The 12,714-nt window shown below is 41.2% G+C and overlaps 1 protein-coding gene across 6 annotated transcripts in view; it reads right to left on the reverse strand.

Annotated features, from left to right (window-relative positions):
• Window positions 1–12,714, reverse strand: part of RsfS312 (ribosomal silencing factor RsfS-like protein, 312) — a 108,030-nt gene that overhangs the window by 65,152 nt on the left and 30,164 nt on the right. For 5 of the 6 annotated variants that reach the window (XM_080274432.1, XM_080274430.1, XM_080274434.1 and 2 more), the window contains exon 4: window positions 10,378–10,533. In XM_080274432.1, the coding sequence (XP_080130558.1) occupies window positions 10,378–10,533 (156 nt within the window). The remainder of the gene's footprint in view (window positions 1–10,377; window positions 10,534–12,714) is intronic. The other variant, XM_080274435.1, reaches the window with a different exon arrangement.

The following is a 12,714-nucleotide window of genomic DNA, read 5'->3' on the forward strand; positions in this document are numbered from 1 at the left end:
GTAGACCAGCATACTCTCCCAAACATTTCCTTTAACTATCTATGCACTACACCACATGCACTTTACATTTCACACAACGTATCCCACTACGTTACAGGGGTTGGCGCCAGCAAGAGCATGCGGCCAGAAAACTTTGCCCCCGCTACCTAGTGGCGGACTTCTGTTGAGGCATTCAGTAGGAGGTGGGTGGATGTGGTGTGTTTGCAGGAAGTCCGGTACAGGGGTGGATCAGCCAGATAAAATATCTGGAAGAGATGAATATTTTGGCTGAATGTCAGTTTGGATTCAGAAGTGGAAGGTCATGTGTTTCTAACTTGTTGAGCTTTTACTCAAGAGCGATTGACGTGGTACAGGAGAGAGATGGTTGGGTGGATTGTGTGTACTTAGACTTAGAGAAGGCCTTTGACAAGGTAGCTCATAAGAGACTAATGTGGAAACTAGAATATATAGGAGGACTGAAGGGGAAACTTCTGGAATGGATGAGAGACTTTTTGAGAGACAGACAAATGAGGACAGTAATAAAGGATAGGATGTCTGGATGGATGGAAGTAACAAATGGAGTCCCTCAAGGCTCGGTGTTGGCGCCAGTAATGTTCCTGATTTACGTAAATGATATGGTAGTTGGAGTGAATAGTTATGCAAGTCTGTTTGCTGATGATGTAAAGATCTTGAGGAAGGTAGAGGTTGAGGAGGATTGTAAAATGCTGCAGGAGGATTTGGATAGGATACACGATTGGAGCCGGACGTGGGAAATGAAATTTAATGTAAAGAAATGTAAAATATTGGAAATGGGTAAAAGTACCAGGAGGCCATCACTGAATTATTTGTTGGGTAATGAATTAATCACAAAAATGAGAGAAGAGAAAGATTTGGGAGTGCTGGTCCAAGATAGTTTGTCACCAGAAAAGCACATTAACAAGATAGTTGGAGAGACTTATAAACTCTTGACTAACATAAGAGTAGCATTTCATTATATGGATGAGGAGATGATGAAAAAATTGATAGTGGCCATGATCCGCCCCAGGTTAGAATATGCAGCGGTAGTGTAGTCCCCACACAAAAAGAAAGATATAAACAAGATTGAGAGAATACAAAGAACAGCAACCAAGATGGTCCCCAGTCTGGCAGACCTGTCATACAGAGAGAGGCTGGAAAAGCTGGATTTGCCTTCCTTAGAGGAAAGGAGAAAGAGGGGAGACATGATTGCAGTGTTCAGGACCATGGTGGGAGTAGATAAAATTGACAAAGAAGATCTGTTTGTATGGGATAAGAGAGCAACAAGAGGACACGGAATGAAATTGAAAAAGTCAAGCTGCTTGAAGGATATCAGGAAATATAGCTTTCCTTACAAAAGTATAGACTTATGGAATAGCCTGGACAGAGAGATCATCCAGTCCAAAAACTTGAACGAGTTTAAAGCTAAATTTGACTCACTGAGAAACAGTGACGGAAACCCACGAGCACAGTACATTCCATGTATATCACAATTAGGTATATTAGGTAAATACTTGAATATTTGGAACGACTAAGACAAAGAGGTGGTGCATGAGAAAAACATTCATGTGTGTAAAGGTAGACTTGATAAATGTGGATATGGAGACAGGACAACACGAGCATTGCTCAATTCCTGTATACTACAAATAGGTAAATACACACAGTACACTTACCACCCAGTGAACAGCAGACAGGTGTTGTAACCCGACAGGCTGCAGCAAGTCTACAGGTATCCCATGTGGTCTAGTGGCTGCCACTGCCACTTAGCAAAGGTCAAGAAACTCCTCCTCCTCCTCCTCCATCTGCATGAGATGGCCAATGGATGGGGACATGTGGCAAGGTGATGGAGCCCTACCCACCTTAGGACTCTTATGAAGACAGCTGCAAGCTCACATCTAACGCCGATTCAACGGCTGTCGATGTGCTCAGTTGTGGGTCCGAGAGTGAAAACTGAGGTCGAGAGGGTGGTGCTGGTGAGGTGAAAGGGCTGGCACTCATGGAGGTGGCGGGAAGGAGTTGATTTTCGTCTAACAATAGGTGCAGCAATTCTGTTGGAAGATGATGGTGTCCCTGACTGCCCGCAGATCCATCGCCAGCTCGAATGGCACCGACTCCCTGTACATTGAGCAGGTGTTTGGTATATTCGAACACCTGCTCAATGCCGGCCCGTAATGCACCAAGGCAAGGGAGTGATGAAGTGGCGGGGTGGCCAGAGTCAGGGTCCTCATCCTCGTCCTCGATGCTTTTCTCTGTCAGCCCTGCAGAGACAGCAGCAGCAATCTCATCTGACAATGTCTGATAACCTGAATTGTAACCATCATTGTCCAACCAATCCCTCACGTCACTGACATCCAAATCCTTGCCTGCGTTTCGGAGCCGAAGGTGAAAATCGTCCACGTCGAATCCTTCAAAGTCATGCACGACCACGCATCCCTGAATGAGATGAGACCAACCACTTCCAAGGTTTTGATGGAGACTTCCTTCCAAGCACTGGCCCAGTTGAACATCACAGACTTGATGTTGCAACACTGCAGATTCTCTAAGGTCTACTCCCCAAGCGTGTCAACCCTTTCCTTGTCCTCAGGCACCACCATCACCTCACCGAGAAACCTCCGACAGTACAGTCTCTTGGCTGCCATGATAACCCCTTGGTCCACTGGTTGAACGGGAGCAGTTGTATTTGGTGGTCGATATCAGCGACCAAATCCTTCTCAGACGGATGTAATAGAATCCTTAAAATATCTGTGCCCTCTAAGAAAAAAAGATCATGTAGTCACTGAGTTCCAGATGATGATAGGGAACGTGGTGCCAAGAGACATGCTTTATAGGAAGGGAAGATACAACTTTGGGAAAGCAAACTTTACAGGATTGAGGAAAATTTTTAAAAAAATGTGGATTGGAGAAAATTCAGAGAAACATGACAGATACAGAGAAAGTGGGATATCTTTCTAGACCTCTATAATTTGGGAGTGTTTTCACTCTCGTCTTAAATGTCAGGACCAACTGCCTAGCCCCGGGCTTCTATGCTCCTCATGGGGCAACGTAGGATTGGATGATGGATGGATGGATGGAAAAATGTGCCAAGAGTAAGGGGGAAAGACAACAGGAAAAAGGAGTGGTTTAATCCCCTAACCACGGGGCGTCACTTTCGTGACACTTGGGAGCAAGGGATCTTACCGCGGGGCGTCACTTTTGCAATTCTGTGTTATTTTGAATTTGCCCAGGCTTTCAAGTGGTAGCTTGTATCATCTATCAGTACTGCCAATGTCCAACACTAGTCAGCACTCCTAATCTCATCTATACTCCCATCCATTGTTGACAATATAGCCATTTCTCCCCGTTCTTGACTCCCCTCCCTACCTTCCCTCCATTACCCTCTCCTCTCGCCAGCCTGGCCGTGCTACGCTAAGTAAATCTTCCCTGGAATTTTCCACTGATTTCATCCATTGAAATAAGCCCTATGCCCTATTCTTATACCAAATAATATATACCAAAAAGAAATAAGGTAAGTGAGAGTGCCATACACCTGGAATTGGCAAATTATCACCTAACAACACCTCACGTGCACTCGTTTGCAATTTTCGCTGTTTATTTCCCCTTGAAATATGCTGTATAATCTATTCTCGTACTAAAAATATATATAAGGAGGGAAGGGAGAAGCCTAAGTGATATTTACATTCACCTGGAACAACCTAATTTATAATGTATTGTCTAGATTTCCTGCCAATCATTTCACTGCTATATATTAGCAGCTCTCAAGAGGCTGACAATGGCAGTGATGCATTTCCCTAGGTAGGCCACCCCGGCCCACCCCTATCAGTTCACTGTCATCTTCCAAGGTGAAAGTACGTCAATTTGCTCCTGCTAACTTCCGCCGCTTTTAGCTCCATCCAAAGGGCCCTGTGACCTTTACCCCCTACTAAACCTCGTGTGGAAAGAGGTAAAGGGCTGACAATTGAAACAGAGTGACTACGATCTTTCTGTTGAGTAAAACAGTGCAAGTGGAATTGTAAATAATGTGTTAATCTATCTATCTATCTATCTATTGCCAGACGCCTTAATCCCGTTTGGGGTGGCCACAAACAAATTGCCTCCAAGTCGCCCTGTCCCCCACCATTTCACTGCCCTGCTCCCAACTCACACCCCACTCTCTCATATACCTGAACATAATGAGCCCATAATTAGCTAGTGAGCAATCATAACGAGTCCACACTAGAACATCTTGCTCATCCGCACATAACTTAGTGACAACAAAATTACTCTCTTGTGGCCCTATAAACAACACGATGCTGTTGTGGGGTTCAAATAAATATGTTAAGAAAAAATGAATAAATAAATAAAAATCCCAAAATCAAGAACGGCACTGAGGTTGAAGTACGTCAACAATATAGAATGGAAGAAAGAGCAATTGGACCGGAGATGTGGACTTAGTGAACTGATAAAAAAATAAAATAAATAAAAAAATAAATAAATAAATAAAGTGAGGTGGTAGGGATATAGAGGTACATAGTATCTGGTACAAACACATAAATACACAAACCTATACAACCCACATCTACATCATAACTTTTAACTCCCTCACTCCAATAATATTCATATTTTATTGTTGCTACTTTCAGGGGTTTTAATTAAGTTTGGCTGAGACTTTTCACACTGGATGGGTTAAGTGGGGCTTCCAATAACTCTTTCAATATGAGAGGCCTTTCTTAATATGAATTTGGAAGTAGCAAGACTAATTTTAACTAACTGATCATCACTGAGTTGTCTTTATCTGTGGCAGTGCGTATGCACCTCTAGACCCTACTAGATATTTTGAACTTTTCTACAAGTTAGCTGGTCAGATCACCAAATATTTTCATGACTCAGAGGCAAATATCTCCTGCCTCTTTCAGGTTTAGAATTTTGTAGAATCAACTGCATTTTTTTTTTTTTTTTTTTTTTTTTTTTTTTTAACAGGTAAATTTTGCACTGTTCAACCAAAGTGAAAATTCAAACTGTCACTTTACCTAGTTCCAGACTGTGTTATTAGGGTAAAATATTTAATTTTTCTGTTGTGTGTTTTGTCTGATGTGAATGTACTCAGTGCAAGAAGACTACAGGTGTTAATAATGTGTAAACAGCAAGTGAAAGCAATGAATGTAAATATAAGTGAACAGTGGAAAATAGTTTTATAAGTTACTTCAAGTGACAGTGCATAACACAGTGTAAATAAAATAGAAATGTAAAGTATGTAAATAAAATAGAGAACGTAAACAGAAATGGAAATGAGTAGTAATATAAGAATACAAGTATATATACTAGGAGTAATGAAAGTGAAAGTTTCACTCTAGCATGTATGAATACTATGAGTTGTGAGAGTGAAGGTGAAAGTGACATTCACTTTCAATGCTAGTATACAGGACGAGAAAGTGAATGCTATGTATTTTACTGAAAGAAATTGAATGCCTACAGTGACAATAAACTACTATTACTAAAGGAAACTTATGGATAAAGACTGTAGATATATATAAGTGTTATATAGTAATAGAAATATAAACAGTGAGTGTTTTTATGAATAATAAATGACAACACCAGCGGCGAACTAGCGCAAGTGGGAAGGTCACACGCCCTTGTAATTTTCATTGCTCTCATATTTTTTTTTTTTAAATATGGATTCCAGACTATTTGAGAATCATAGAATAGTGTTTCTAGCGATAATATCAGGCTGTGGTAATCATATTACAGGTTGTCGGGAAGTGTAATGTGGAGACTTCGTTACCCAACTTCAGAGGTCTCCACAAGTCCTACGGTACTTGACGAAGGCTCAACAAACACCCCAGGAGAAAGCTGAAGGTACGTGCCATAAGCATATGTGATTTTCATATTCTAGGACTAATAACTGATTTTTGGCAAATATCTTTAGAGTCTGTCGGAGCGCGAATATGCCCACGGGTGCCGCAAGAAAAAGCAAAACAAGCCCGCAGTTAAAGGGTTAATAGAAGGTGTATGACAGCAAAAAAAGAGAGAGACACGGCATGGAACAACTGGAGAAAGAAAAGTAACAACAGAACAAAGGAAGAATATAAAAGAACTAGAAATGAATATACAGAATATGCAGAGAGGAAGAAAGGAACTTTGAAAAAGGTATAATAGACAAATGTAAGGATGAACCCAAACTGTTTTATAGATTTGTCAATGGCAAACTGAAACAAAAGGAAGGAATCAACAAACTGAAAGTAGAAGGAGAGGTCTATAATGATGCGGCAATGCAAGAAGAAATAATGAACAAATGTTTCCAATCAGTTTTCATTAATGAAAAGGAGTTTGTGGAAGTGGAGGGAGTGACAAGAAATGTAGTGAAAAGAGATATAAAAGTGGAAGTACAGGAAGTATACAAATTACTGGAAACTCAAGATGTAAGGAAAGCCTCAGGACCAGATGGAATCTCTAATTGGGTACTGAAGGAATGCAGAGAACAACTGACGGACAAGATTCACAGTTTAATTGTGTGTTCTCTGGAAGAGGGGAAAGTGCCTCAAGAATGGAAGACGGCAAATGTGGTACCAATTTAGAAGGGAGGAAACAGAGAAGAACCCCTGAATTATAGACCAGTGTCCTTAATCAGCATGGTCGCAAAATTGTGAGAGAAAATCCTGAAAGATAGATGGATAGAAGAGATGAATATTTTGGCTGAAAGTCAGTTTGGATTCAGAAGTGGAAGGTCATGAGTTTCCAACTTGTCGAGCTTTTACTCACGGGCGATTGATGTGCTACAGGAAAGAGGCGGTTGGGTGGATTGTGTGTACAGTATTTAGATTTGGAGAAGGCCTTCGACAAGGTACCCCATAAGAGACCTCATCATGGAGGTTATCCGTTATCACACGGAGGTCCTTGGTATTGCTAGTGACAAGGTGGAGGCACTCCTGCTCATGGACAATGCCCCCGTGCATCCATCTGAGAAGGATTTGGCTGCTGCTGATGGGCACATTAAGTGCATGTTTCTGCCACCTAGTACAATTGCTATGATTCAACCAAGGGACTTGGGTGTTATTGTGCCTGCTAAGAGACTGTACTGGCTAAGGTTCCTGAATGAGGCGCTGGTAGTGCTGGAGGATGAGGACGGGGCCAAGAACACACATGGGGGAGCAGACCTTGCAGAATGTTTGGCGTTACGACCTGAAGTCTGCAGTGGTCAACTGTTTGAATGCATCGAAGGAAGTCTCCGTGAAAACCCTCAAAAACAGCTGGTCTCGTCTCCTCCAGGGAATCGAAGCTGAGCACGACTTTGAGGGGTTTGACGTGGATGATTTCCGCTGATGTCTTCAAACAGCTGGAGAGCTGGTGGACCTCGATGATGTGAGGAATTGGTTGGACGAACAGCAGCAATCCTGGTTATCAGATGATGTCTGATGAGGAGATTGCCGCTGCTGCTTCTGCGGGCACAAAAGGGGACAGCGACACCTATGAGGATGATGACCCTGACTCGCAGCCCCCCTGGTGTACAGGAAACCATATGGCTTGTCACTCAGTACAGAGTCACCCACAGGCAGAAGGAAGAGGAAAGAATGAAGGAAAGAAAGACAGAAGAGGGAGTGGGAAGTAACCTGTAGGCAGAAGGACAAGGAAAGAATGAAGGAAAGAAAAATAGAAGAGGATGGAAGGAAAGATGGATGGAGGAGAGGAAAGCGCAGACACCTAAAAGCAGCATTACATCGCGTGAGTGGATTCCAATGAAATATGAAATATTCCCTGAATTTTTATAAATGGCAGACATGGGAGAGGGGGTAGGCTGCTCGTGGGATGTTCCACTTGGCAAAGTAGACGAATATTCTAATTCACAGTACTTGAAAGCGTTATGCTGTCACATCAATTTGCATTATACTTTCTATTTTTGCATCACCAAAAGTTTTCTATCTTTTTAGTTTTGAATATCTTGTTATAACTTACAATGCAGATGTGACAAGGTATGGGCTGCAGGATATTTAAAAGTGATGGTGACTTACAGCAGCTCCACCTGTGTCTACCAGTTATTATTCATTGGAATTCCGATGTTTTACTAGGTTAGATTTTACATAATGTTGCAGTACTGACATAGTTTACCTTAATTTGCCTGAACATGAGAAAAAAATCAAGGTACAGTGCTCATAAAACTTTACCTAGGTGTGTTTTGATGTCCCAAAAATTCAAAATTCACATGTATCTAGGCCATCTGATAAATTTTGTAAGAACCCGTTCTTAAATTAATCTATACAAATAACTATATACTATATAATATTTTATTTGGGCAATCTTTTCATCACACAGTTATTGTCCATCGATCCATCATCCAATCCTATGTTGCCCCAAGAGGAGCACAGGAGCCCGGAACTAGGCAAGTTGGTACTGGCACTCATCCCGAAGTGGCATTACGTGAGCAGTAAGCCCCAATCATCCCTTGGATATAAACCTGCACCAGCTCAATCCGATTTGAGTGCTTTAATAACTCACTAAACCACCAGTTATTGTAACCCTTATAATAAAAATAATTTAAAATGCATCATTAATAATGAATGCACTCAGACAACCAATCAACTGCCAGTTTTTTAAGCTTAAGGCTCATCTTTTCTCAGATGAAACAGAATAGGCTATAGTGGTCTAATGGGTTAACCCCTTAAACGCGGCTGTGTACAGTCGTTCCCCCCCCCGAGTGGCGGGGTTGTATCGCGGTCTGAGTACCTGTAGGAAAATATTCGCCAAAAATCAGAGATTAACCCTAGAACATTATACTTGGTATGGCAGATAGTACTTACATTCAGCTTTCTCCAGAGACAGGTGTTGAGCCTTCGTGGACTACCCAAGGACTTGTGGAGACTTGCAAAGTTGGGTAACCAAATCTTCACTTTCACACCTCCAGCAACCCGGTTTCCCCTCTACCACAGCCTCATTCTGTCACATTAAACTTTATACTACAACGTAAAGGTAGCTAGGAATCCGTATTTGTACAATAAGCACTGAAAATAAGGCTAAAATCAACGGAGCGTACGGCCGACATGCACTGTGGCGGCAATCTTCCCGTCACTCAACAAACATTTCCATTTTCACAGCTAAAAACATGTATACTACATTATTTTCAATCATATTACTTCCCAAAAGATCACCACGGCGCGCTTTTTATTCTGCCTTACGTCCGCCACTTTATTCTCGTTCCTGTCGGCCGCTTGCACTGACTGGGAAGAGCTAGAACTCACCATAATGTCACTTTGAAAGCCTGCAGTAAACTGACGCTAAACAGGGGCAAACCGTGAGATAAAAAGCTAGTGTTACAACTGGGGAAACAAGCGTTTCCTAGTAGCATAAACTGCTTGTGAGAGGAGAGCGCAGATTTACAGTTCTGAGTGCTCAGAGCGCTGCCATGTATCACAGCCAGGCTGGCCGGGCCGTGGTGGGGGGAGGGGACGGGGGGAAAACGCGATATTTGGCAACAACTGAGGTCAGTAGTACAAAGGTAAAGTATGCTAGTTGTAGCTAGAGGGTGGTGGTACTGATAGACAATACCAGCTGGAGCCTGCTTGCCCGCGGTTATTCAAAATTTACTAGAATCGCAAACGCGACGACCCGCCGTCATGTCCTTTTGGCCGAGCGTCGCAAACGCGACGATCCGCGTTTAAGGGGTTAAGGCACTCCAACTATGTAAGGCCCATAAGGGCTTATATCCAGGGATGGTTGGGGTTATACTGATCAAGAATACAATGCCAGCAAGGCTGGTCACCCTTGCCTTGAATGTCAGGACTGAACAGCCTAGACTTAAGCACTTATGCTACTGACAATGCAAAAACAAACTGGATGGTGACTAGATGGATGTGACGTATCCATGCACACATAATCCAGTTCACTTGTGTAAATAATTACATTCATTAAGCCAAAACTTGAATGAAGTGTAACTGTATGAAACCCTCAATTCAAAATAAATATATAAAAAAAATACACTAAATATAGGTAACTTGAGAGATTTAAGTGATGAAAAAGGACTGAAAAGAATGAATTAATCCAAACAGCAACTACCATGAAAAAGGGGAGATATTATATTTTTAATACACACCTGTATAAATATGTAACATGACGTAAGGAAGCTGATAAATAGAGTTTACATAATACAGTGCTGTACCTCGTAATTCCAAACTGGATGAGGCTACAGGCAAAAACTATGAAAAACAGAAGATAATAAAAAGGCAAGGAAGAATATCTTTCCAAAGTGAGACTGATTCTTGGAGCAGGCTACTAAATATGTTGTGTGCCAAAATAATTAACAAAATTAAAGAAATATATAATAAAACAGTAACAAAAGTTGGGAGATTACAACTTGACTCAAACCAGTAAAATATAGTGTTATTTAAGAATGAAAAAACAAGACAGATTATTACTCACGTTCCAGTTTCACCTTCTCCCTCATCTGCTGTTCTTCCTCTTCCTCCTCCTCCAATTCCTCCTCTTGCCTTAGCCTCTCCTCATTGTAGTCATAAATGATCTGTGAGGAGCATGGATCAAAGGCCTCATATTTTTTGGTGGCAAACTGTGTCCATGCTGCATGTCAGTGAAGAAAAAAAATGTATTTATCAAATGTTCATGGACAATCAGTCATGCATTAACTATACTACATACAGGAACAGCAAATTTTAATCCAGTACTTCAGTAAGTATGGTCATGACTGAACTGTGAACACAATGCATGTACGTTTTATTCCTTCTCCTATACAGTAATATAAATGCTGTACAATAACCTACAGTAAAATGATCAAGGACTTATCATCATCATCATCAATCTAACCTAATTTCCAGAGCTCATAAAGGAGTGAGGTGACTCTCTGATCTCCTTGGGGAAATTAACTGAAAGAGAAAAGAAACCACTAGGAATGACCTCCCTATCCCCTCCACCCGTGCTTTGGAAGATACCAAGCTGCTTCTAATACTGGTACATGTACAGTCAAAAGTAAGGATTAGTTGTCTCTCAGCAGACAAAGCCAAAGCCAGTGAAGTCCCCATTTGCCCTACTGCAACATAAATATAAAAAAAGGATGAGAGTTAGGGTGATTTCACAGTGAGATGATGATGAAGGCAATGGAATGCAAAAGAAAATAAATGACCCATAGTTTTGTATGCTGGAAGTGAGCATTTATTGCTTTTGTCTGCACAGTACAAGGACTGATGACTGGGGTTGCCAGATTACCAATACTACAATACAGTAATACAATGGAGAGGAGTTTCCAATCCCTTTTAGCTACTTTCAACATTTGCTGAAGATATGTGGATAGCGAATGTTTCTTCCCTATTAGGAGGAATAAAATAATTAAATTTTTTTCTTTCATAGACATTAAGACATCATTATCATCTTTTGTGTCTTGTTTCTTCTTGGAAATCCCCTACAAGGAAACGGCTAGGACAAAACTGTCCCCAGGCTACTTTATCCTAAATTTATTGTCTGTCTGTCTCTCTCTCTCTATCAATATACTGTTCTACACTTTGGAGAAAGAGAAGAATAAGAGGAGGAGGAGGGGTGATTGCGAGAAAGTAAGTACAGGTACACCAACAATTTTCCAGCATCGAATGATCCAGCACCTTTTCTGATCCACACAATATTACGAGAGGGCACTTGAAATTCCCATGTCCAAGACTAGTTTACAGGGCAGCTACAGATGGTGTAGATGTAGTGTGTGCTCACCTGGGTTGCTTACATTAAATGTCTTGGTTATGATCCCTTTATTATGTCTGATTTTTAGCTTATTTTACCTACATTTAACATGGATACAGCGTCTACGAAAGGTGTAAGTGCTAGCGGTGGTGTCAAGCACAAACACCAGTATGTTTCAATATACTGTCCTGTAGTCAAACCTCCTTGATCATAGTTAATTGGTCCATCAAACAACCGCACTGATGAAACCCCCCGGTAATCAAAGATGGCAAGAAATGGGAATAAATGTTAATTGGCTCAAGCCCAACAAGTTTACATTCACTTTATTGCTTAACCCTTTGAGATTTTTGCCCCTCCGCCAATTGTGTCTGTGCCAGATTCAGCCGGGCGCACATAGAGCACGTCATAGCGCAGAGATATTTGTACTTAATCAGCCCCTGTACGCTAACTTATTATGGCAGACTAATGAATCTGGTACCGTTTTAAAGCTGAATAGTTGCACTTTATCGTAGTGTGGTTGAAAGAGGTAAATACGATAGCTAAAATGCCAACAGGACAAGCAGAAGTTAGCCAAAAAGGAAAAATCACACACCCTTCTGTAGAAAAAATATTTGGAAAAAAAAAAAAAAAAAATACAGTTATGTGAAATTTGGTAGCACCATGTCAATTCCCTTTCTACTGATATATAGGTTATGGCAATTTATGTTAGTTTTCAGAGAAAAGTGAAAGGTCTCACTGTCATGCTGGCAATTATCCATGCTGGTAAAACTGATATCATTAATGGTAAAAACCTATTTATTATGCATATCTATCTGATGTACTTGTCAATGTAAAAACAAACAGTTGGAAAAGGATAAACAGGATAGTGTATGTTGAACAAGGTCAGATAGGAGATTAACCCGTCACGTCCCGACCACTTTCGCACCTCCGACACCCCCCAGTCCCGACCATTTTTGGAAAAAAATTTTTTGGGCTAAAACCTCCGCTTTTGGTGAGAAACATCGAAAATTCATAGAGAATTGCTCACCTGAGGTTTAAAATACTCGATACAGGTAGGAGTACCTCCTTACCTTACAG

The sequence above is a fragment of the Coenobita brevimanus genome, chromosome 57, assembly GCF_032717465.1.
Source record: "Coenobita brevimanus isolate Jiangsu-jjx chromosome 57, ASM3271746v2, whole genome shotgun sequence".
Classification (NCBI taxonomy): domain Eukaryota; kingdom Metazoa; phylum Arthropoda; class Malacostraca; order Decapoda; family Coenobitidae; genus Coenobita; species Coenobita brevimanus.